This window comes from Entelurus aequoreus, linkage group LG12 (genome assembly GCF_033978785.1).
Source record: "Entelurus aequoreus isolate RoL-2023_Sb linkage group LG12, RoL_Eaeq_v1.1, whole genome shotgun sequence".
In the NCBI taxonomy this organism is placed as follows: domain Eukaryota; kingdom Metazoa; phylum Chordata; class Actinopteri; order Syngnathiformes; family Syngnathidae; genus Entelurus; species Entelurus aequoreus.
Window position 1 is genome coordinate 5,949,445 of NC_084742.1, and position 27,500 is coordinate 5,976,944.

At 39.5% G+C, this 27,500-nt stretch overlaps 1 protein-coding gene and 1 long non-coding RNA gene across 9 annotated transcripts in view; one reads left to right on the forward strand and one right to left on the reverse strand.

Annotated features, from left to right (window-relative positions):
* Positions 1 to 22,498, forward strand: part of LOC133661381 (fibroblast growth factor 11-like) — a 98,711-nt gene extending 76,213 nt beyond the window's left edge. For 3 of the 6 annotated variants that reach the window (XM_062064545.1, XM_062064548.1, XM_062064547.1), the window contains exons 4-5: positions 17,554 to 17,752; positions 17,837 to 20,680. In XM_062064545.1, the coding sequence (XP_061920529.1) occupies positions 17,554 to 17,752; positions 17,837 to 17,979 (342 nt within the window). In that variant the 3' untranslated portion in view covers positions 17,980 to 20,680. Of the gene's footprint in view, positions 1 to 16,836; positions 17,390 to 17,553; positions 17,753 to 17,836; positions 20,681 to 21,839 lie in introns of those variants that run through there. The other 3 variants (XR_009827929.1, XR_009827930.1, XM_062064546.1) reach the window with 3 other exon arrangements.
* LOC133661382 (uncharacterized) overlaps positions 1 to 27,500 on the reverse strand; it is a 91,240-nt gene that overhangs the window by 37,691 nt on the left and 26,049 nt on the right. The gene's annotated exons all lie outside the window — the stretch shown is intronic.

Genomic DNA, 27,500 nt, shown 5'->3' on the forward strand with positions numbered 1-27,500 from the left:
TACAGTATGGCCAGAGAGGACACACACCTCCTCTTCAGTGACCTTCCTCATCATCCTGCCCATCGAATCACAACACGCTCCTTTATTTTTCCTTTGAGTCAGCACTCTTGTTTTTCTTTGCCTCTACCCTCTTTCCCTTCACTTTTCCTCCCTTCAAAGGCCGCCCCCCACTCTAAAAAATTTCCTCCGATCGACCCCCACTGTCCTAATACATCTTCTGTTATGTGACTGTCCTCCTCTTGTGTGGCGGACAGATATGGCCTACAGGAAGGAAATGACAGGAAATCTGACGGATGGAGGAAGTGTTGGGGGGTTGGATGGTAAAAGGAAGAAATAGCAGATGAAGCAAAAGGAGGGGAGAGGAAGAACCATATAAGGAGGGGAGGCACTGAGGGATGTCTCATTCTCTTTGGAGAATCCCCAAATGCACGGTGAGGGTCTGCTAGTCAAGGTGAGGAGCAGAGGACATCCCCAGTCTACATTTTAGCCCTCATACACATCCTCCAGCTGTTCTCATTACTGTGTATGTGTGTGTGTGTGCGCGTGCGTGTGTGTGTGTGTGTCCACGACTTGCATGTACTGTGTGAAATCTAGACTATTTATGTGCTGTGTATCAGCCAATAGCTATTACCATATCATTATTGCATGTGATGTACAGTATATTGACCCTTGTCCGAACCTGAGGATAACATGGTGGTGTGACTGGATCAAAGGAGATGCTGATGACGCATCCTTGAACAAAAGTTAGCTTTACTGACAAGGTCTGCAGTACCTGGAGGAGGCTTAGCCAAAAGATGCATTTCTCCCTCCTTGGAGCAGCCAAGCAATCAGTTGTATATATCCTCATGATGTTGTCTCATATCTTTGAGTTTGTGCTAAGCAAGTTTAAAGGCCTACTGAAATGAAATGTTTTTATTTAAACGGGAATAGCAGATCCATTCTATGTGTCATACTTGATCATTTCGCGATATTGCCATATTTTTGCTGAAAGGATTTAGTAGAGAAAATCGACGATAAAGTTCGCAACTTTTGCTCGCTGATAAAAAAAGCCTTGCCTGTACCGGAAGTAGCGTGACGTCACAGGAGCTAGTATTCCTCACAATTCCCCATTGTTTACAATGGAGCGAGAGAGATTCGGACCGAGAAAGTGACGATTACCCCATTAATTTGAGCGAGGATGAAAGATTCGTAGATGAGGAACGTTACAGTGAAGGACTTGAGAGGCAGTGATGGATGTATCTTTTTTCGCTTTAAACGTAACTTAGGTACAAGCTGGCTCATTGGATTCCACACTCTCTCCTTTTTCTATTGTAGATCACAGATTTGTATTTTAAACCACCTCAGATACTATATCCTCTTGAAAATGAGAGTCGAGAACGTGAAATGGACATTCACAGTGACTGAACATGTAAATACACGATTAATAATATTCAGCTTTGCGAAGCTAAAAAAAATAGAAGCTAACCTAGTAACGTAGCCAACGTGATAGCATCAGTCTCAAATGCAGATAGAAACTACATTAAAAAAAAACCTGACTGGATGGATAGACAGAAGATCAAAAATACTATTAAACCATGAACATGTAAATACACGATTAATAATATTCAGCTTTTCGAAGCTAAAAAAATAGAAGCTAACCTAGCTACGTAGCCAACGTGATAGCATAGCAGTCTCAAATGCAGATAGAAACTAAATTAAAAAAAACCCTGACTGGATGGATAGACAGAAGATCAAAAATACTATCAAATCATGTACATGTAACTACACGGTTAAAAATTCTCAGCCTGGTAAGGCTTAACTATGCTGTTGCTAACGACGCTAAGGCTAATTTAGCAACTTAGCAACCAGACCTCACAGAACTATGTACTCTCTCCTTTTTCTATTGTGGATTTTTTTGATTTTTATTAAGGATCCCCATTAGCTGGTTGCCTCAACAACCCACTAGTCTTCCTGGGGTCCACAATTCAATACAATTACAAGTAAAAGCATATAATTATAACTACACAATACAGAAAAAAATAAAAGCATCAATAAAAAAACAAGCAAACAATTTACAGTCACAGAATAATAATTACCATATAAATATAACTACACAATATAAAACCAAACAAATCATCAATGAGCAAACTAATTTAAAAACTCAGATAAAATATTACTCTCTTTTTAAAAACCTGTTTACTTTCAATGCTGGTGAGAATTCGAGGCAGGTTATTCCAGAGCGATAAAGATCTATAAATAAAAGATTTCCGCAAAGCATTCTTCCTGGGACGAGGGAGTACAAAATGCCCCTCACTGGATGCCCTGGTATTGTGATTATGTATAGTGCTACTGTGAACTATTTGGGCCATGAGAAAAGCAGGAGTTTTACTACCGGTTACTGATTTGAACAATATTAGAGTATTAGCCAACAACCTGTTCTGCACTGTTAGCCAGGAAAGAGAAGCATGCATTTGGTTCACATTGGTTCTTAGTGAACAACCAAGAACCAGCCTTGCTGCCCTATTCTGGACAATCTGGAGCTTACTGATCTCACCACTTGCAGCAGACGCCCAGACTGTAGAACAATAGTCAATATGACACAAGACTAAACTCTTAACAATTTGACAAAGAAGAGGTGGATCAGCAAAACCAGCACATTTCTTGGAAATACCAACAGCCCTTCCCATCTTTGTAACTATATCACTGATATGATTTGACCAGGATAGAGTGCAGTCCAGCATCACTCCAAGGAGCTTGGCACTTCTGACCTGTTGAACTGTTGAAATACCTAGCCTCAAATCCAACTTTGGGTCACAAGATAACCCTTGCCTAGTCCCCAATATAATACTTTTTGTTTTTGAGGTGTTAAGGACAAGTCTGTTACATACTGTCCAGTCATGCACAGCTTTTAGTTCCTCACTCAATACTACATTAAGTACACTGCATGATGGTGCAGCATGATATAAGGTTGCATCATCAGCATGAAGAACCAATCTTGCACGCCCGGTAGCCCAAGGTAAATCATTGGTGAATATAGAAAAAAGTAAAGGTCCTAGGCAACTTCCCTGTGGAACACCACAATCCAAACTTCTGCTATTAGACAAGCTGCCATTAAGATACACCTGTTGTGATCTTGAGGACAAATAACTCTGTATCCACATTAAACTTGAAGTATTAAAACCATAACATTTAATTTTCTCAATTAAAAGAGAGTGGTCAATCATGTCAAATGCAGCACTAAAATCTAACAGCACAGCTCCAACCAACATAGAATTATCTATAGCATTAAGCCAATCGTCCGTCATTTGTATAAGAGCCGTGGACGTAGAGTGGCCCGTTCTATATGCATGTTGAGAATCAGTTGCTAGCCCATTTGATTGAAAGTAAGCTTGAATTTGTGCATACACACATTTCTCCAGTATTTTACATAACCCAGGTAGGATGCTTATTGGTCTAGAATTGCCCTCATTGAAAGCCAATTTGGTATCCTTATGTAGAGGAGTAACCTTAGCCACCTTCCATATCTTTGGACACAGGCCCACTTGTAAACATTTATTAAAAATATGACAAACAGGCACTGATATGATACCAGCAGTCATTTTCAGTAATTTACTATCCAGGTTGTCTACACCAGCTACTTTGTTGTCAGGAAGAGAGTGTAGTAACCTCTCAACCTCACTGACTTCAACCTGATGAAAATTGAATTCACAGTCCTCCACCTACGCCAGCCAGCCCTCAACTTCCATTATAATATTCCTAATGAGGTCAGCTGATTTGTTGTTATTGGATATATGCATACCATGCCTTAATTGAGATACCTTGTCAACATAATAGTTATTAAAATGATTGACAATGTCACATGGCTTAGTGAGTACCAACCAATTTGATTCCACAAAAGGTGTACAGACATTGTTCTTTCTACCCATGATTTCATTCAAAACATTCCATAAGTTTTTGCTATCATATCTCACATCATATAACCTCTGTTTGTAATATTCCCTTTTTTTCAGTTTGTTTAACTTTGTGACCTGGTTTCTTAAGGAACAGTACTTATGCCTGTCATCAATTAAACCAGAGTTGACGGAGGCTTTTTTAGCCATGTCTCTTTCCGTCATTAAACTTCTAAATCCATTATCAATCCATGGGGCAGACTTAGTTTTGACAGAAAACTTCTTCAAAGGGGCATGCTTGTCCACAACACTCATGTACATTAACATAAATAAGTCCAGTGCAGCCTCAGGGTCTTCCTCACTGCACACCTCGTTCCAATTTAAACAGGATATTTCATCAATAAAACATTCTTCATCAAATCTCTTATAAGACCTTGTAAAAATAATTTTCCCTTTAGGTTTAGGAACCCTTGTCTTTCTAGTGACAGATATTATATTGTGGTCAGTAAAACCTACAGGAACCGAGACTGCTTTGGAGCATTGGTCCGGAACATTTGTATAAATATGATCAATGCATGTAGCTATAATAATACCATCACTATTACTACCTATTCTCGTGGGAGGGGCAACAATTTGGGACAGATTGCAAGCATTTAAAATGGATAGTAACTTATTTTTGTTTGTACACCCCTGTCCCAGCAGTCAACATTCATATCACCCAGTAAATAGATTTCTCTATTCGCATCTGATATCCTGTCAAACATCTCACATAACTCCTTCAGATACAGAGCATCAGCACTAGGAGGCCTATAGAAACAGCCTACTATAATTGGTTTCAAATAAGGCAGATAGACCTGCACACAAATAGCTTCAATACTCTCCCTCATCAAATCATTGCGCACTTTGATAGATAAATGATTCTGAACATAAATAGCCACCCCACCCCCAAACCTGTTCCTATCTTTCCTAAAAATTGAGAACCCCTCAATGGCTACAATTGAATCAGAAAAGGAATCATCAAGGTGGGTCTCAGAAATGGCAAAGATATTAATAAAATTATCTTTGATAATACACTCTACTTCCTGATACTTATTACGCAGGCTGCATACATTCACGTGAGCTAACACCAGGCCCCTATGAAGGCCCGGCTTAGTGCAGGACATAACAGTACTGGAAGTAGTCATGACACAGGCCAAACCAAGATACTAAAAACACCCACGAATGCCCATTCTAAAAAAGCCAGGGGGTAACCTTTGGGTCCCGATACAGCTGTCCATTTATGTACAGCCTATCCACTGTTAGTGCCACTCTCTTGTTCTGGGCTCGGTTCTCTCTCATGATCGGTGACAGTTTCTTTCTCCTATCGTTGATCTCAGCCAGGAAGTGGTCATTTAACCAGAGAGAGGTCCCTTTCAGCTCCTTTCCTCTGCTTTTCACCAACTCTTTGTGCTTAAAATGCTCAAAACGAGCTATTATGGGACGGACTTTATTGTCCACAGGTCTGCCCATTCTGTGCACTCTGGAAAAAGTTATGTCTCTTACCACCTCCGGGGAGAGCTTGAGTTTATCCGACATGAACTCTCTTACAGTTTTTTCCGGATCGGCGTTGCCCTCTCGGATCCCCGAGAAAATGAGATTGTCTCTCATGTCCCTGCACTGTATATCCAACAGCGTGTCTTTAATGCGCCTATAGTCCGCTGTAAGAAAGTCGGTAGATCTCTGCATGTCAGTCATCGCACCTCTCAGAAGGACATTATCCTTTCTTAGATCCTCAATCTCCTTCTGACTGAATTCCAGGCTACTTCTCAAGTCACGGATGTCCTGCTGTAGTGCATCCAGAATATCCAGCTTGCTCAATCTCGCGTTGATCGATTCCAATACGGATGCGTCCACCTCCATGCTACCACCCGGCTCACCTCCGCTATCGGTCGAGCCACGCTGGGATCGGTGTCTCCTGGCTGGTTGTTTGACTTTACACGCAGCCCCACCAGACACCTCCTTCTTGTCACTCTTTTTGTTGGTCATCTCAACTGTGACTGTCCAAAAACACGGTATTCAAACGTGCGATCGTTAAAATGTCAAGCTCAAGGCGAGCTGGAGGTTAGCGACTGGCTAGCTAGCCACCTGGCTAAAAACAAACCAGGCTAGCTAGCGGTCGGTGAAGTTTTTAAACAAACAAGGACACCTTGATCACTTTAAAATTGTCCATAAAGTGTCCATAAAAGTATCCAGAATAGGTATCAAAAATAAAATATGGTATATTTGCGACCTAAAATTGGATAAAAACGCCGATTTCTGCTCGCGGCAATGGAGAAGTTGACTTCAGACGTCTAGCACGTCATGTTGAACCATGAAAATCTAAAAAGCCATTCTTGGAGAGACGCTCAGAGGGAACCGCTCCTGGAGAGACCCTTCGGAGGAAGACCCTGTGGAGCGGACTAACTGCTTGGTTTGGTAGCTGAGACGGTCTTTGGATGTTCTAAGACGATGAATCTGAAAATCAGGAGACAGGAAACAGGATACCAGGAAAGCAGGGAACAGGCAACAAGATTCAAGGAAAACTGGAGACAGCAAACGGATTCGTATTTTAAACCACCTCGGATACTATATCCTCTTGAAAATGAATCGAGCACGCGAAATGGACATTTAAAGTGAGTTTTATCTCCAAGACAATACATCGGTGACACACTTAGCTACTGAGCTAACGTGATAGCATCGTTCTCAAATGAAGATAGAAACAAAATAAATAAACCCCTGACTGGAAGGATAGACAGAAGACCAACAATACTATTAAACCATGTACATGTAACTACACAGTTAAAAATTCTCAGCCTGGTAAGGCTTAAAAATGCTGTTGCTAACGACGCTAAGGCTAATGTAGCAACTTAGCAACCGGACCTCACAGAACTATGATAAAAAGTTAGCGCTCCACCTACGCCAGCCAGCCCTCATCTTCCCATCAACAGCCGTGCTCACCTGCATTCCAGCGATCAACGGCGCGACGAAGGACTTCATCCGTGGGTTTGGCGGCAAGCATCGGCTAGGCGTAGTAAGTAGTCCTTGTTGTGTTGCTGTAAGTATTGTACTTAGCCGCTAAGACACCGATCGATCCCACCTACAACGTTCTTCTTTGCAGCCTCCATTGTTCATTAAACAAATTGCAAAAGATTCACCAACACAGATGTCCAGAATACTGTGGAATTTTGTCTAAGAAAACAAGAGGCTTTTCTATCGGGTCCGATGGGGTCAAACCACTTCCGTTGCTTTTGTGACGTCACGCGCATAAATCATATCCAAAGGAGTTTTTCAACCGGAAGTGTGGCGGGAATTTTAAAATTGCATTTTATAAGTTAACCCGGCCGTATTGGCATGTGTTTCAATGTTAAGATTTCATCATTGATATATAAACTATCAAACTGCGTGGTTGGTAGTAGTGGGTTTCAGTAGGCCTTTAATACGTCCTGACCATGTAAGGGGATGTTCATAAATGTACGTGTCCCTACACATTTGTTTAGGCCATAACTAACTGTTGGCGTTGACTTAAAGGTGCCATATTATGCAAAACCAACATTTCTAGCCTGATGGTACCTGCTTATGTGTATTTGGGATCTGCATAAGTACCGAAAATTTGAAATCAAACCGTGGAGCCATTGCAGCGATATTTATAAAACAATGTTGCCTTCCTCTCTACTAGCTCCAAACAGTCTGTTTGGAATTTGTCAGTCCTCTGACGTCATATGTAGTCCTTCCCACAGATGGGGCTGTCCCTTTGCATACCAAGGGCCAATTTACAAGCCTTTATTTTGTGAACTAATATAGTCCACATGTGATGTCAAAATTAATGGCCATACCTTATTACCTGCATGCAGCGATATACCCCAATTACCCCAACTAGTGGTCTGCTCGCTGAGAAAGGAAAGAACATTTTCAACATATGCAGAAACAGGGTGTAATGTTATTGCAGTTACTACACATGCAACATGAATTTTGACTACTGGAAAAACTGCACCTCCATTTTGGAAAACAATATGAAGTTTTGAGGAAACAACACTCAGAATTTAGAAGGAAACTTTTAGGGCTGTATGCTTAACTTTTTTACTAGTAGCAACGGCGCTACTAAATGAAAAAAAAATTGTCGCACAGAAAAATGTATGTAGCACAGAAAAAAATTTGTAGCAATATGAAATGTCTTAAATATCACAATTTCGTCATTACCAAACAATTTGCAATTTGCACTCATACATATAAACACAATGCCACCATAAGGCTTACTGCAACACTCAATTAAACAGAGAGGGACAAGCGGTAGAAGATAGATGGATGGATTAATATCCCTAAACTGTGCTAGCACTGTCGCTAACACGAGTGTAAGGCTGGGCGATATGGATCAAAACTCATATCCTGATATTAAGTAGTTTGGCCCATAAATTAACCCAATAAATGGAAATATCCGTTGACTTAAATAAATATCTGCACCATGCCTTGATTTAAAATTTTCGGAACTGATAGGGATCCAAAAATATACAAAAACAGGTACAAAGAATTAAGAAAAGTAGGTTTTGCATAATAACTTAAGAGTTGTTTTAAAATAAGAAAAAATAAAAAGCCTTGAAAATAATACAAGAAAAGTCAAATATAACCTCCAATCATCTTTAAAAAAAAAAAATGTTTAGCTATGCTCAATTCCTCAGCTAACAAAAACAAAAGAACAAAATGTGATATAATATGCCCTGGTTTAAAAGGACATGTTTAAACATCAGCAGCAACATTAAAAATAATTGACCATTAACAATGGTGTTTTTTTATAGGTAAACATTATTATAGGATATACACACAAAATTTTTTGCCAGGAACGCCAACCTACCAACTGCTTCATGATGCTGTGTGACAGGCTGTGTTGCAAAAAGTACTTTTAAAAAGTAATTTGTTATAGTAATTTAATTTACCAAAAAAAAAATGTAATTACTAACATAATTACTCTTTAATAAATGTAATTAATTACTAGGGAAAGTAATTCATGGGTTACTTCAAAAAACTTCAAATATCTTGCATTATGAAGTTGTGATAAGCAGTGTGTGCGTCTGTGTGTGTGCCTTTAAAAGGCGGTGCCTGATGCCTCGTGACGTGCGACACCACCGAGTGCTCAGTTCTATTTGTACTTGGAAGTCGGAATTTCAACTGGAACGCCCCTGAGGTCGGATTTCCGAATCGAAAAGTTTAAGCATTCTCACCACCCCCGGGTTCGTTTAAAAAATGGCTGCTCTGCATGTAAATAATGATGTCGGCTTATATAATATCCATTATTAGCACTTCTAGATGGATTTAATTTAGCAAAATTCGATGAAGGGGTTGAAATCCTTATTTTTTTCAAGTGGCACGGTCTGTTTTTAGGCACATTTGCGAGTAAATTTGTCGCTCCGTACAGACGGGTTTTACAAATATGTCCATTAACTGGACTATTTTCCTGAATCTAGCACTAAATATTGCATGCTTCAATCAGCCGCAGGTTTACTGAAGGCTGGCAATCTCCTCTCGGTCATCTGTGACACAAACATGAGTGTGCCCTGTTGATGCTGTGAAAAACATTTGTCCCCTCGAATGCGGTCGATAAGTAGGCAACTTTAATATCCTGAATTAACTTGTTCCAAGTAAAGTTGCTCACACGTTGTTGTGTCCAATCAAAGAGCAAACCAGTTTTTGCAGCCTAATGCCTATTGACTTTGTGCAGAGGTCTTACATTGAATCAATCTCCCAGCAGAGCACACAGGAAGCCTATTGTTAATATCGGTTGTGTGAACATGGCTGACTAATGTCTTTAGGTGTGTGTGTGTGTCATAATCCTTGCCTTCTTCCCCAGTTTCATCCCTCATCATTATTTAGTCTCTTCTTTTCCTCTCCCAAGTCCTCTCGTGTCTTTGCGAGTGAGTGATGAGGCCGGCAACTGATCCATCTGTCACTGTTTGTGTGCGTGCACAGGTCACATGGAGCCGGCTGGGTGGCCTCTGCCATGCAGGTGCGCATGAGTGGACGCACACAACTCCAAAAGCTGAGTTGTGTAACGATAGCGTGTTCTCAAATATGTGAAAGTTTAGGGGAAGTTTCAGCTAATATCTGCTTGGTTTAGTGCAGTGGTTCTCAAATGTTTTCTGTCAGGCCCTCCCCCCCTTCAGATGAAACCCCCCCCACACGCCAACAAAAGCCACAATAGTCACATAATTAATCAGGTTAAATTAATTGACTAACATAAATGTATTTTCCAAAAAGATAAAACATCTTAAAGTATATAACTCACTTTACAATCTGTGCAAAAAATGAAAGAAAATGCAGCCATTTGGTAAAAAGATGAACAGTTACCTTGCTAAAAAAAAAAAGTTTTATCACAGCGTTAGTGGCTGCAATGAGCCTGTTTTGCACTGCACATTTTTTTCAAAGCGGGGTTGCAGGCTTGATACTGCCACTCTTAAGTCATGCTCAACGTTGAGTTGAGATTAGAAATTAGGGTAGCTAGCTACTTTCTGATATTCAGCGCGGTTTGTGTCTTCTGCTTTCTGACTTGCGGTGGCGTGACTCGCGGTGGGTGAGCGGGACAATGCGATGTGTTTATTACGTCGGCAAAGAGATGGTGTTCCGCCGTAAGAGATATTATTTATTCCTTTTTTTTTATAGTATGTTTATTTGATGCTTGTCCTGGATTTTAAATGAAATTACATATGTATGTGTATAAAAAATAAATAAATAAATAAACTATTTGTTAAAAAAAACGTATCTTCCCCAGTCATGCCTGCTTCCCCCCCCCGTTTTGAGAACCACTGGTTTAGTGCATAAACAAGTTGCATAGAAATGAGCCCATGCAAAGTTAATGCGTTGTAGCTGCCAGTGTGTTTGGAGCACCCCCTACTGAAGTCAAGAGGAAATGCAGCAGGTTTAATGGTCCTCACAGCTTGCATTTTATATTATTATTATTATTGAGTGCAGGCTCTCTTCTGCAATCCTGTTAGACGCTCAAGGTGACGAGGGCTGTCATAGAGACCCTTGATCGTTTGTTGAGAAGGAAATGATGAAATCGGCATGACGGCACATCAAAGTAAAAGCTCGGCAGACAGATGTGCGTCTGTCCCCCATGAGGGTGTCCTGTGAATAATTTGCCCTCTTAAATGAATGTGTTGTCACACAAAGTAGCACAGCTAACGGCACCCTGCAAGGAGTGTGTGAGCAAAGTGATGAGGGCTTTATTAAATTCTAACGCAATGTGCCTTCATATAAGGCCTAACAGGGTGAAGATGGGGGTACAATTTGACTTATTGCATTCAAAACTACAAACAGCCTTCGAACAACAGCTACAAAGGCAGTGTAGTAATAAAGAAATACATATATTTATCATTGTGGCAGGGTTGTATACCTCTGATGGATGATTTGATAAACAGATTTATGGGTTACAATACAATTAAAAAAACAATATATTTTAAAAACAGAACAATCCGATAAGATTCGATACAGTGTGCGAACGATTCGATAAGATTCAATAGAGTGTACATACCGATTAAATTCTACAGTTAAAAACTTTTAATTTATATATTTTTTTACACAAAAGAACAAACCTATTCTTGCTTTTGCATACGCTCCCTTAGCATAAATAGTTTGGACCTCGCCACTGAGCCCTCAAACCAGATCTGTTCAATCTAAATCTGTGAGCATGAGCTGATGAAAACTACTCCGATCAGCAGGTCAAACACCTTCCAAGACAAACCTCCATACTGCAACTTCCTGAAGAACCCCCAAGGTAGGGAAGGCTGATATGGCCTAAAATCTATATGCTAAACAATATTTTATTTGTTATATAATAAATAATACAATTTTTGAAATAGGTTACAAAGTCACCTAATTTGGCGGCTGGCATATGCAGTAATATTGTGTCATTTCCTGTTGTATTATTTTATCAAAAAATATAACATAATAATCTACTTGTTAATTTGCTGTAAAAAGCTCGTTATTTTCAGTTGTGACATGGTTCTGTCTACACTTCTGTGAAAATGTAATACATAATTTCTTCTGTTGTTTCAATACTTTACATTAGTTTTTGGTGATACTGCAACTTTGGTGATGAATACATTAGGTCAGTATTGTTCATACCGACACTGATACTTTATATTAAAAAATGTTTGATCGCAAATACAATCAGAAAAAAAAACATGGTAGTTTAATAATATCAATTAAAAAATATTTAAATTGTTTCCTACAGTTGGTTTAGATTGAAACCATTTGGTTTTTGCTCTTAAAGTCCGCCTGTTTCCAGGGACTTATTTCCTGAGTTTGGGAACAAAAACGATAAAGATTTTGACATTCAATCAATCAATCAATGTTTATTTATATAGCCCTAAATCACAAGTGTCTCAAAGGGCTGTACAAGCCACAACGACATCCTCGGTACAGAGCCCACATACGGGCAAGGAAAACTCACCCCAGTGGGACGTCAATGTGAATGACTATGAGAAACCTTGGAGAGGACCGCATATGTGGGTAACCCCCCCCCCCCCTCTAGGGGAGACTGAAAGCAATGGATGTCAAGTGGGTCTGACATAATATTGTGAAAGTCCAACACATCAGCGAAAGTCCAGTCCATAGTGCGGCCAGCAGGAACCATCCCGAGCGGAGACGGGTCAGCAGCGTAGAGATGTCCCCATCCGATGCACAGGCTAGTGGTCCACCCCGGGTTGGGAGCAGAGTAGAGAAGAAAAGAAAAGAAACGGCAGATCAACTGGTCTAAAAAGGGAGTCTATTTAAAGGCTAGAGTATACAAATGAGTTTTAAGATGAGACTTAAATGCTTCTACTGAGGGCATCTCTAACTTTTCCTGGGAGGGCATTCCATAGTATTGGAGCCCGAATAGAAAACGCTCTATAGCCCGCAGACTTTTTTTGGGCTCTGGGAATCACTAATAAGCCGGAGTTCTTTGAACGCAGATTTCTTGCCGGGACATATGGTACAATATAATCGGCAAGATAGGCAGGAGCTTGACCGTGTAGTATTTTATACGTAAGTAGTAAAATCTTAAAGTCGCATCTTAGGTGCACAGGAAGCCAGTGCAAGTGAGCCAGTATAGGCGTAATATGATCAAACTTTCTTGTTTTTGTCAAAAGTCTAGCAGCCGCATTTTGTACCAACTGTAATCTTTTAATGCTAGACATAGGGAGGCCCGAAAATAAAACATTACAGTAATCGAGACGAGATGTAACGAACGCATGGATAATGATCTCAGCATCGCTTGTGGACAAAATGGAACGCATTTTAGCGATTTTACGGAGATGAAAGAAGGCCGTTTTAGTAACACTCTTAATGTGTGACTCAAACGAGAGAGTTGGGTCGAAGATAATACCCAGATTCTTTACCGAGTCGCCTTGTTTAATTGTTTGGTTGTCAAATGTTAAGGGGGTATTATTAAATAGATGTCGGTGTTTAGCAGGACCGATAATCAGCATTTCCGTTTTCTTAGCGTTGAGTTGCAAAAAGTTAGCGGACATCCATTGTTTAATTTCATTAAGACACGTCTCCAGCTGACTACAATCCGGCGTGTTGGTCAGCTTTAGGGGCATGTAGAGTTAAATGTCATCAGAATAACAGTGAAAGCTAACACCGTATTTGCGTATGATGTCACCTAGCGGCAGCATGTAAATACTAAAGAGTGCAGGGCCAAGAACCGAACCCTGGGGAACTCTGCACGTTACCTTAACATAGTCCGAGGTCACATTGTTATGGGAGACACACTGCATCCTGTCAGTAAGATAAGAGTTAAACCAAGACAAGGCTAAGTCTGACATCCCAATACGCGTTTTGATACGCTCTAATAAAATATTATGATCAACAGTATCGAAAGCGGCGCTGAGATCAAGAAGCAGCAACATAGATGACGCACAGAATCCATCGTTAGCAATATATCATTAGTCATTTTTGCGAGGGCTGTCTCCGTAGAGTGATTTGCCCTGAAACCGGATTGAAAAGGTTCACAGAGATTGTTAGACGCTAAGTGTTCATTTAGCTGCTGTGCGACAATTTTTTCGAGGATTTTCGAGATAAACGGAAGGTGGGACACCGGCCGGTAGTTTACCAAGAGATCAGGATCGAGGTTAGGTCTTTTGAGTAGAGGATGAATAACCGCTTTTTTGAATGCTAGGGGAACGGTGCCAGAGGAAAGTGATAAGTTTATAATATTTAACACTGATGGACCTAATAATACAAAAAGCTCCTTGATAAGTTTCCCAGGAATTGGGTCAAGTAAACATGTTGTTTGTTTTGTTCCATTTACACATTTTAACAATTCCTCCAATGTTATTTCATCAAAGAGAGAGAAACTATTTGAGGGCAGTGTCCGTCGTATATACAGTCGTATCTGTGTTAATAGAACCCAGTTGTAGCTGAGATGCATTGTCTTTAATCTCTTTTCTAATGACTTCCATTTTCTTATTAAAGAAATTCATAAAGTCATCTGCTGAGTGGGTGGAGGTACTGGGAGGAGTCCCTTGTTGGGTTAGCGATGCTACTGTACTAAACAAAAATATAGGATCATTTTTGTTGAGGTGGATGAGATTTGAGTAATATTTAGCTTTAGCTGAGGTAAGCATGCATTTATAAGTTATTAAACTATCACTGCATGCTTGATGGAAAACCTCAAGTTTAGTCGCACGCCATTTGCGTTCCAGCTTTCTACATAATTTCTGGGCTTTAGTTTCTTCTGTAAACCATGGGGTATGCCTTTTAGGGGCCCTTTTTAGCTTTAGCGGTGCTACACTATCAATGGTGTCGCGCAGGGCGTCGTTAAAGTTGTTAGTGAGGTTATCGATAGAGCCGACATTATTTGGGAATGGTGCAATTACCGAAGGCAGTAGGTCAGTAAGAGTCGTCGTTGTGGCAGCATTAATGTTGCGGCTGCTATAGTAGTTATTATTATTATTATTAGTTTGTAGACAATGAGTCAGAACTTCAAATTTTATAAGGTAATGATCGGACATTACTTTAGTGTACGGGAGTATCGTAACTTTAGAGGTGGTGACACCCCTGACAAGCACTAGATCTATCGTATTACAGTTGCGATGCGTGGGTTCATTTATTATTTGTGTAAGACCACAGCTATCAATTATAGTCTGGAGCGCCACGCATGGAGGGTCCGATGGGGTCCATATGGATATTAAAGTCCCCCATTATGATTATATTGTCGGCGTGCGTCACTAGATCAGCAACAAACTCTGAGAATTCACTGATGAAGTCCGAATAGGGCCCAGGGGGGCGGTAGATAACAGCCAGGTCGAGAGGTAGCGGTGTGACAAACCTCATAGTGAGCACCTCAAACGAGTTATATTTATTATTTAGGTTAGGTGTAAAATTATAGTTTTCATTGTATATTAGTGTGACACCGCCTCCCCTTTTAAGAGGACGGGCAACATGTGCATTCGTATAGTTAGGAGGAGATGCCTCATTTAGCGCAAAAAAATCGTCTGGTTTGAGCCAGGTCTCGGCGAGACCAACGATGTCAAGTTTGTTGTCTCTAATGACCTCATTAACTAATAACGTTTTGGAAGATAATGATCTTATGTTTAAAAAGCCCATATTATAGGTAGTGGGCTGTTTTGAGGATTGTCTGTTGAAATTATCCGAGGTAGCAATATTAATAATGTTGCGTTTATTATGCGTAGTGCACTTTAAATAGTTTCGACCATATCTAGAAATTGATACGACGGGAATTTTCAGATTGTTTGCTTGATGCTGCGATAAACTGAACGCATCATAGTTAGCCACCTCAGTAGATTGTATGTCTGCCTCTGACACAGTCACAAAAGAAAAAACATTATGTGAGTTGTGTTTTATTCTAAGATAATTGCTATGTGTGCAGGGATTATCCAGCCTGGCGCCGACTAGTTCTAGTTTAAATGACTTCTTACCCGGACACTCCACGCTTCTTTGATGATTAGCCTTTGTTGTTAGCACCGCTCGGCATCCCCGCTTCTGCTTCCGCTCACACCGCTTACGTCTCCTCCATTGACGGTCTCCGCTAGTACTTGACTCCGCTGCTACAAAGGCCGCTCGATGTAGCCCGCGAAGTATTCCCATGCTAGCGAGGAGGTCCCCCGTACATGCATCTTTCAGTCTATAACGACCCGATCTATCCACGTCCAATACATTGATCTAATCACTGTATAATTTACTATATGATACTTGGTATTGTTACTGTCAACATTTGTGTCGATCAGCCCACCGCTGTGAACCCTGTTTTAGCTGTTAACGCCGGTGCGCATGGCGTATTGTATCTTCCTACAATGTGTAGTATCTGTTCTTGTCCTTCAGTGGTACTTGTAATAAACGTAGCTTATTTACTGCCATGGAGGCGAGAATTGCTGACTTAGAAGGAGTTTTGCTCTGTTTAGGGACATTAGCTGCCAGCTTGATAGCAGAGACGCTTCAGTGGACGATGCTGGTATTTACACATAAAACTGTGCATGAGTTATTTTGCGGACATTCCTGGCTCTCGCGTTGTTTTAAAGACAAACTGTCAACCGATTGCTAGTCTCGCGCGATGCTCCGTCCAAGGTTTTACACTCGATGAACTTAAAAATACACAGCTGATTTGATTGTAGTCGAAGCCGAATCGCTCGCTTGTTAAATTGTTTCATCGATTTATCTCTCGCAGCCCTACATTGTGGTTGAAGTTAAGCTGCATCATATTGAGAACTTCCTGGACCTTGCCAAAACTTCTGTGGTCATTTTCAAGACAAATACATTTTACACACACAGTGCTTCAGCGGTTAACGATATACATCAGATTACACCCTCTGAGGAGAGTTTCTCTGGCTGCTATTAAAGTTAAGCAAATGGGTGGCAAAAAAAATGAATGGCCTCCTGAGTGAATTAAGTGTAATTAAGGAATGGGCGATGCAGTCAGTGTAATGGGCATGTTTATGTGTGTTACAATGGATAACAGGTCTACTGTGGCTGGCAAGCAGCGAAGGAGGGAGAGGAAACGGAGGATGGAGAGAGCAGAAGGCAAAGTGAGAGAGTGAAGTCCTTATTCAGGTCTTTTCTGCTCACCCGTCACATCAAGGCTCCAAATCAATCCTGCAAATTGGTTTGTTCCCCGACAAGGTTACAAAATGACGGAGGGATGCGAGTAGAGGGTATGAAGTGAACAAGGAGAGGCAGAATGTGGCATAGAGAGAGGAAACATGCGAGCAGTAAATAGAGGAAGGAGGGAGGTATTTGCGTGGGATGTCCCGGTGTTGACGTATTGTCGAATACAAGCGTGTAAATGTATGTGTTTGTGTACTGAAGGCCGAAAGCGGGGTCGCTGGACCATAGAGGGGAAGAGATCCAGCTGATAGTTTGTTTCAGGTAAAGACATGCGGATGAAAAATGGCATCCTGGCCTCAGAATCCCACTCCAGTAGCCCTGTCATAATGAAATGTTGGCTCCATTTCCCCACATTTCCCTATTCCAAATGTGTAAATTCTTCACTCTTGACCTTTTACTTGTGTGTGTGTGTGTGTGTGTGTGTGTGTGTGTGTGTGTGTGTGTGTGTGTGTGTGTGTGTGTGTGTGTGTGTGTGTGTGTGTGTGTGTGTGTGTGTGTGTGTGTGTGTGTGTGTGTGTGTGTGTGTGTGTGTGTGTGTGTGTGTGTGTGTGTGTGTGTCTTTCTTTCCCAGGAACACTTTACACCAGAGTGCAAGTTCAAAGAGAGTGTGTTTGAGAACTACTACGTCACCTACTCGTCCATCCTGTACAGACAGACGCAGTCAGGTCGGGCCTGGTACATTGGCATCAACCGAGACGGGCAGGTCATGAAGGGGAACCGTGTCAAGAAGACAAAGGGAGCTGCACATTTTCTACCTAAACTCATTGAAGGTTGGCGCAAAAACAATCAGTTTTCTTATTTTTGTTGCGACAATTGAATTGTAATTGCAATTGTATAACCACTTCACCCTCTAGTGGCCATGTATAGGGAACCGTCCCTGCACGACGTCGTTGAGCAGAGTCCACCCAGGAAGACGCCCAAGACATCCAGTGACTCGCCTGTGCTCCAGAATGGCAAGAAAGACACTGAAACCAAAACGAAAACTTCATCTTCCTAGCGCTTACAGACAAACAGTGGAGGGAAGAAGCCCCCCAAAGGACACCTGAACAGAGTTGCCAGATTAAGGATCCCTTTGAGACTCTTTGGCTACTATAGCGGGTACAAGGCCTCAAAACAATAATTGCTGTCCACTTTCATGTCCGAACCTCGGTGTGAAAAAAAATTGTGAAGCAATAACTTCAAGGAGAGGCATCATAATCTGGAAGAGGTGAATCCAGGGTTTCCCCTTAATGTATTTGATTGTGTCGGTGCGCCACGGCAACATAGCCACAACACCTTAAAAATTTGGAGTTTTACAGGAAAACAAAATAAAATAATACAATGTGTTGTAGCGTCCATAAGAAGACACACTAAGTTTGATGCTCTTTTTAGCTTTTATTGCCAATTTTATGCTAACAACGGGCCCAATTCCAACAAGCATTTCCTCCGTGCACACACATCTGTCTCTGTACACACAACAACACTTTGACATTCTCCGCCAACACTGTATGTTCACAGACCATGGGAAAAATTAACATCATAACACACTAACATACACATTAACACCAGCAGGTATTTACAGTTTGAATGGATATATATAGTCTATTAGTTGTGCACTATTGATTAGTGATGCACCGAAAATATGGCTGCCAAAAAACTACATACTTTGATCACCGGAACAGCTCAGTCAAAACCAAATGTGATGTCATAAGCGATACGCACAGGATCGTCTGGATCGGAGGAAGCATGTCCGTAATGTTGACATACTTTAATATATCCAAGATATACAGTGATCTACAAAATTTAAGATGACAGTGGCGGCTTTTAAGGAGTGGAAGGCTCCACGCTGCGCAAAGCAAGTGTGACGTCAGGTTTGCTGCAATCCAAAAATAGTTATTGAATTTGTTATTCTTATAGCTAGACCTGTGTGTTTATTTCCGTACCTGACAGCTTCGGCTACAACTGTTGCCTTAATTAGAGGTTGTCACGTGATGAAGGCAACAGTTGTAGCCGAGAGGGTCAGGTACGGAAATAAACACACAGGTCCGGCTATAAGAATAACAAACTGAGACTCACTGCAGTTCGCTTTTTGTCGCAGACAAAGAGCGACAAAAGAATCTCTAAACATGAGTACAGTTTACAAAAACACCAGGAATAAATGCTAGCTTTGTGTTTGATTTTAATTAAAAAAAGGACTAAAAGGATTGGAGAAATCTCTGGAAAAAAAATATTCTCAACCAATTACATTGTACAATTGAAAAATAGTGCAAAACGATATTTAAGAAAAACATTTTCATATAATTATTAAAACATTTTCAATGTATGTATACATTGTGTTGCCTTTTTAAAGAAAATATATGCATCATCGCAAATAATGTAATGGCGTCATATTGACCACGTCCCTAGCCATGCCCCTAACAACGCCCCCACCGCCACAGATATCTTGGCAATCTAGGGGAAACCCTGGAATCAGATGCTTTCTTGTCATAATCACCAACTATATTTCCCATTCAGTCCAGCAGCCGAATCTTCCTGCTGTTTCTCACAACGGGTGCAACGGTAGAATGTTGTTTTGGTTTGACTGGTTCTACAGCCACCTGCTTCATCCATGCATGTCTGAAAGTTTGACCGTAGCCCTATTTGTGTGTATGTGCGTGTGTGTGTGCCTGTGCGTTCCATTTACCACTAGTCTGATTTGATGAGTTTGTGACAATTTTCTACTCAGTGTTAATGGAATGATCGGCATCCGTCAACTCTTAAATGAGAAGCGTGGAAAGCGTCCTCAGTACATTGTGCATTCATACAAATACACTTGATACAGTATAAATTATTTCCCTCACAAATACACACAGGGCGGTGTAGTGATATGAAGCGTTTGACTGTTGAGGAGGATTACAATTAGCAGATGATAAAATGGTATACTTGTTATATTTGTGCTTGTATGTTGATGACATGTTTGAAGCAAAATTGCATGACTGACACACAAAAGATTGAGATGAAAAACAAATGTCTAATTACTTATATATGAAACGCTACGCTATATAGATCACTTTACTTTATTCCCCAAATCATGGATACATGTAATGTTAGCAATATTTGCTCAGTGACCACGCAAGAAAGGGCAAATTATAAAGGCATTTTACTTTGAATTCAATTAACCCATTAAACATTGCCATTATTGCTACATTTGTTCCATGCCAGTAATTATTAAAACACTACTTTCACACCCCACGGAAGCACTTAAAACCTTAATCAAATGGCTAAGTAGACCTTCAGGTTGCCATGTTTGACCAGTCATCCCCCATGGATCACTAAGTCCATTAAATGTTTGACTATTCTTCACAAAGTAATTACACAAATGTTTAATTAAACGGGGACGCTACAAGAACAGAATTAAGACCGTCGTCAGATACTGCTTGGATTGCAGTGCGGAAGATTTTACTGTGATAGAAAAAGAAAAAAAGAGAGAGAAACATTTCACATAGCTCTAACTATTTCATTCTAAGGGCTGGGACATCTATGTTGCAATATTTTCTTATATATGATTGTTGTTTTCAGCGCTAACTTTATTTTAATAAAGAGGCAATAAGCTGTAAAGGGCATATAGCAGCTTGTTGTTTGTGACTCAGGAGGGAATTTTTAAGTCTAAGAAAAAAGTATAAGAAGTGTCAGTGTAATAATGTATAATAGAAAGCATGCAATGATTTTTGGAGTTTAAAGTGTTTGAGGTGGGATGTGTTGGGCAGGGCTAAGGAAAAAACAGAAAACATGACCTTTTTGTTGGTTTTGATGCAAAAACAAAGGAAAATAGCACATCAGGTTTGTACCCTATGCGTTTTGAATGCTTTAAAACATAAGTGGGGGTCATTTCTGTTTGGCTTCAGGCCTCCCCCTGCTGGTGTGGAGTGTAAGTGATTTAGTCAAGGTGCATTTGGATTTGTCATTGCTTTCAGGGGATGCAAAAGAAGGTGGGAGAGCTGTAGCTATTACGTTTGGATATAGGGGTTAAACGCCTCAGTCACTCCTTGCCATGGTTGCTGAGCAGACTGCAGCTAGGGTCAACCTGGGCTGAGCGAGAGAGGCTTACCATCCTGTGGGACTTTCACATCTTGAATGGTAACCTGGTTGGTGTGTACGTGTTTGTGTGTAAGAGTGTAGGACCATATACAGTATAGTGCATCTTCGGGTGTTGTGTGTAAGTTGGGGGAGAATCAATGAGCTCGAGTCCTTGGACAAAAAAGCAATAAACACTATTAACAAGGTGCAGCCATCACTATGTCTGGGATGGGGGGAGAGTGGAATGGAGGAAGGGGAAGGCAGGTGCAGATTAATATTGATATTGAATATGTGCAAGTGTTTACTTTTTTTGCCCTTTGGTGTGTGAGTGTGTGTGTGCATGCATGCTTTACTTTGAGGTGGAGTCCCTTCGCCACATCTGCAATGCAGCAGAAAACACACCAAAAAAAGAGAAAGTAGTGGAGGGAGGGGCAGCGCTGACAAAAGAGTGACGCTGTCCTCTGAGTTTTTTTTGTTCATTATTAGACTTCAACCTCGCCACCATATGTCATCATTATTATTATTATTACTATTATTGTAACTACATATGGGACTGACATGTACTGTATTGCATTATGTCAGCACAGATGTGGTTACACGAGTGACCTTTACACACCTACCTGCACACACACACACACACACACACACACACACACACACACACACACACACACACACACAGGGACTCCCAAGCAGATACAGCACAATAGGTCATCTGTGTGTCAATGCAGTCCATTTTACATGTTTGTTTAGTTTATGAATGATTGTGACTATGTTGTTTCCTGTTCATTCATTTGGAGTATTTTGTTTGGCCCTCAAAAGGTGGGATGAAAAGAAAAAGAAAAGCAAAGACTGTCTTCCTCCTGATCTGCTAGAATCAACTGGCTGACCTCCTAATCGTTTACCTCGTCACCTGATTTTGACTGCACACCCACCTCCTGTTACACACTTTATAACTTTACTTGTATGTGTCATTCATCGATTCGTGACGGATTATTTTTGTTCTTTGTACTGCATGGACACTTGTGACAAAAAGAGGCTTCCAAGAGTTCATTGTCTTCCAAATGCAAAAAGAGCGCTTTAGTCTTCCAGCTATCAAAGCTACAATGACACTATTTTTGTATACAACAAGGCAAAAAATATATATACATCTATATCTTTCTATAGAAGTATACCCATGACAATGTGGCGGGGATGCAATACTCTAACTGCTAGCGGTCGATTGGTAACCAATGCTGGACACTGCCCCAACAAAAAGGTTGAGATGAAAGACACATTGTGCAGGAATGGGGAGTGGGAAATGGGGATGGGGTGTATTCTAAAGTTACAAAAGCGGGATGACAAGCTTGCATGCTTCACATCATTTACTGGACACAAAGAAACAGTATTTGCCCTCTATTTACTCTTTGAGCTCTTACCTGTAAACACCCCTTGCATTTATTTATAAAATAACTTACACAAAGTCAAGGGAGACGTATTATTGGATATAAATGAATAAAAAAAACTAATATATTTGTATGATTGTATCACTAGTGGTCAGAGTGTTTTTTTATTGTCTTTTATTGTGATAAAAATGCTACATTGCTAACAAAAAAATACTATATTATTATGTTTTACACAGTCTTCCATAATGCAGTATTCTTTGCGTGACCAACTCTGAAAAATATTTCAACTTGAGATTGGATTTGTGGCTCTTTGAAGGGAACCATTCCTTTCAAAGAGTCATTCAAAAAACTGGCTCCTATAGTTTGTTTTTAAACTGTTTTTCTTTTTCAAGGAAACAATCACTGGTACTAGTTATAAAATAAGATTTCGATCATGATAAACACCAACATTAATATATTGGTAGGAATTATTCTGAAATATTGACTATTCTTTTTTTCATTGTAAAGATTCCATAGGGTAGTGAGATATATATATATATATATATATATATATATATATATATATATATATATATATATATATATATATATATATATATATATATATATATATATATATACATACATATATATATATATATATATATATATATATATATATATATATATATATATATATATATATATATATATATATATATATATATATATATTAGGGCTGTGAATCTTTGGGTGTCCCACGATTCGATTCAAAATCGATTCTTGGGGTCACGATTCGATTCAAAATCGATTATTTTTTTCAATTCAACACGATTCTCGATTCAAAAACGATTTTTTTTTTTTTTTATTTTTTTTTTATGAAAACAATACACAACAATACCATAATAATGAAATACAATTTCAAAACCAAACCCGACCCAGCAACATTCAGAATTGCAATAAACAGAGCAATTGAGAGCAATTGAAGACACACAAACATGACACGGAACAATCTAAAAGTAGTGAGACAAAAATGAATATTATCAACAAGTGAATTATATTTATATATTTTATTTTTTTTATCAATATTAGTAACAATTTCAACATAGCAGTGATTAAAAATCCCTCATTGATATTATCATTACAAACATTAATAAAACATAAAATTAAAAAAATTAACAATAGTGTCACAGTGGCTTACACTTGCATCACATCTCATAAACTTGACAACACACTGTGTCCAATATTTTCCACAATGATATAATAAGTCATATTTTAGGTTAATTTAATAGTGTCAGAAGATTGTCGACCTTCTATGAAGCCAGTTTGGTCAGTATGAATTAATTTTCCTATTACATTTGATAATCGTGTGGCTAAGATTTTTGCCAAGATTCAAAAGGATTCTCTATTCATTCAATACATAGGATTTCAGAAGGATCTACCCCAGTCTGCTGATATGCAAGCAGAGTAGCAGATTTTTGTAAAAAGCTTTTATAAATGTAAAGGACAATGTTTTATCAACTGATTGCAATAATGTAAATTTGTTTTAAGTATTAAATGAATCAAAAAAATGACTTATTTTATCTTTGTGAAAATATTGGACACAGTGTGTTGTCAAACTTATGAGATGCGATGCAAGCGTAAGCCACTGTGACACTATTGTTCTTTTTTAAAAATTTTTATAAATGTCTAATGATAATGTCAATGAAGGATTTCGAATCACTGCTATGTTGAAATTGTAACTAATATTGATACTGTTGTTGATAATATTCATTTTTGTTTCACTACTTTTGGTTTGTTCTGTGTCGTGTTTGTGTCTCCTCTCAATTGCTGTTTATTGCAGTTCTGAGTGTTGCTGGGTCGGGTTTGGTTTTGGAATTGGATTATTGGTTATGGTATTGCTGTGTATTGTTTTGTTGGATTGATTAATTTAAAAAATAATAAAATAAATGTTATAAATAATAATAAAAATTAAAAAAATCGATTTTTTAAAAATGAGAATTGATTCTGAATCGCACAACGTGAGAATCGCGATTCGAATTCGAATCGATTTTTTCCCACACTCCTAATATATATATATATATATATATATGTATATATATATATATATATATATATATATATATATACATATATATATATATATATATATATCCATCCATTCTTTGACAGTGACAGTATCTTGAATTTTCCTTCACCTATGCACATGAGCATTTTAACAATACAGAGAAAATATACAAATACAGTGTTTCCCACACATTAATTTATTTGTGGCGGCCCGCCACGAAAGAATTACGTCCGCCACAAATAAATTTTTTTTTTTTTTTTTTTTTTTTTTTTGTCCTGTCCAGCTTCTCAGGCAAATCATATAGTTGATGTAGATGCCCATATAGGCTGTTCAGATTTACTTTACAAAAGAGAAGTGTAGGATACTTCTCTTGTTGCCTTATTTGTATTTTACCACTACTGTTTTCTGTTTATTTGTTACTGACTGTGGCAGGACACCTCTGCCTCTGTTTCACTTTATGTTGCTGGTAAATAATATGGTTGTAGTAGTAGGCTAAAGTTAAATTATTTAGTATGCACTAATTAAAAGGGCAGAGCTCTTTTATTATTAATTAGTAAGTATACATTTTTTGAGCCTTTTTAGAGAAAATCATATTATTGTAGTAAAGTATGCAAATGACTCGGGGATGTCATGGTGACCACGCCCATAGCCACGCCCCCACCGCCACAGGTATCTTGGCAGTTTATGGGAAACACTGAAATAGCAACAATTAAAGGTTTCATATGTAATAATGTGGCGAGAAATGGTACTGCAATCACGGTCAAAATTATGTAGTCCCCTCCCTCTCTCCCTGACTGATGTTGCCAAATACACAGCCGAATCCAGCTCGATCGACTGGGCTACTCCAAGGAACTTCAAACTTCCACTGCCTTTTACTAGGGGTTGAGGTGCTGGGACCATAATAGCTGAATAGTAGGGGTGTAACGGTACACAAAAATTTCGGTTCGGTGCATACCTCGGTTTAGAGGTCACGGTTCGGTTCATTTTCGCTACAGTAAGAAAACAACAAAATATAAATGTTTTGGTTATTTATTTACCAAATTTGTAAACAATGGCTTTATCCTTTTAACATTTGGAACACTATAATAATTCTGCTCACGTTAATCAACATTAAACTGCCTCAAGTTGTTGCTCAGATTAAATAAAATGACAAAACTTTTCTTCTACATATAAAAAGTGCAACATTAAACAGTTTCAAGTCAACTCATCATGCTTAATTTATTACAGCATTTGGGAAGCCTGTAGTTGATTTTTATTATGTAAATGTTATATTTGTATCAACATGTGATAGCAGGGACCCTGCCATTCAAAACTAGTCTGCTACATTACTAATGATTAATGTAACTATAGCTGAAAAAAATAGTACAATAGCAATTGGAGAGACTATTCATCCCTGAACACCATGGAGTTCATGTAGGCACACGCACACACACACACACACACCGCAAAATGAGCTAACGTTACGCTAAAAGCTAATTAGCCTTCACCTCAAGCCAGGACTGCGAGCGAGCTGAGCTGCAGTTTAAGTTTCGAGAACGTCAACGGGCTCATAGTGATGTTACTAGTAGTTGACTGGGAGGTGTTTATTATAATTTGGGGAGAGTACACTGCCTTATGCTCACCTGCTAAACACCTATCTGCTTGACGCTGAAGCGCTGACTACATGCGCTCTGAATATGCACTGCTGATTGGCTGTTACCGCTCTGAATACGCACTGCTGATTGGCTGTTACCGCTTTGTATGTAACCAATCAGACGGTTGTGTGGGTGGGACAATGCTGGGTGCTGAGACAAAGGCAGAAGAAGCAAAGCAGCTTGTTAAGACTTTAGCTTAGAAACTCGTTCGGTACACCTCCAAACCGAACCGAAACCCCCGTACCGAAACGGTTCAATACAAATACACGTACCGTTACACCCCTACTGAATAGACAAGCGTTTGGTCAATAACATAAATCTCTAACAAACACATTTTACACAGAATTAGGCTATTTCAAGGAAGAGGTACGTCATTCCTGCATACAATATCACAACAAATGGTTATTGTCAGTACTATCAGAAGACAAAGACTAAAACAAACTACAACAAACGCTAGCAATGGTTATACTGGTGAAAGGAGTGTAGAGCATGCTTAGCAGGCTAATGTACGGCCAAAACTAAAGAGGAGACATTTTACCAAGATATGCATATAGGCTACACGAATGAGGAATTATTTGATCATGTGATTTAGCTGTTTCACATTGCCATGATGACAGTTGTGCTAATGTTGGAACCCATTTCCTCAGCGTATTGAGAGCAAAATAGGCACTGACACTCCCCATATCCCCATATCCAAATATATTTTGCCCTGTCAGTTCGAATACACATCGACATACAGGCTAACGGGCATACTGTATATTTCCCCCGTTAGCCTATATGTCGATGTGTCATTGACCGGGCTAAGCATTACACTAGGAGTGAAGCGCCATCACACTCAGCATTCGTTGCACAAACATACTAGCTTTGTTAGACAAGATCATAGACTGTATTGCTGGGTATTGTGGCCAAACAGCTAAATTTTGTTTCATCTGACCACAGAACTTTCCTCCAGAAGGTCTCATCTTTGTCCATGTGATGTCAGATGAAACAAAAATTGAGCTGTTTGGCCACAATACCCAGAAATATGTTTGGAGGAGAAAAGGTGAGGCCTTTAATCCCAGGAACACCATTCCTACCGTCAATCATGGTGGTGGGAGTATTATGCACTGGGCCTGTTTTGCTGCCAATGGAACTGGTGCTTTACAGAGAGTAAATGGGACAATGAAAAAGGAGGATAACCTCTAAATTCTTCAGGACAACCTAAAATCATCAGCCTGGAGGTTGGGTCTTAGGCGCAATTGGGTGTTCCAACAGGACAATGACCCCAAACACACATCAAAAGTGGTAAAGGAATGGCTAAATCAGGCTAGAATTAAGGTTTTAGAATGGCCTTCCCAAAGTCCTGAGTGTGGAAAAAGCTGAAGAAACAAGTCCATGTCAGAAAACCAACAAATTTAGCTGAACTGCACCAATATTG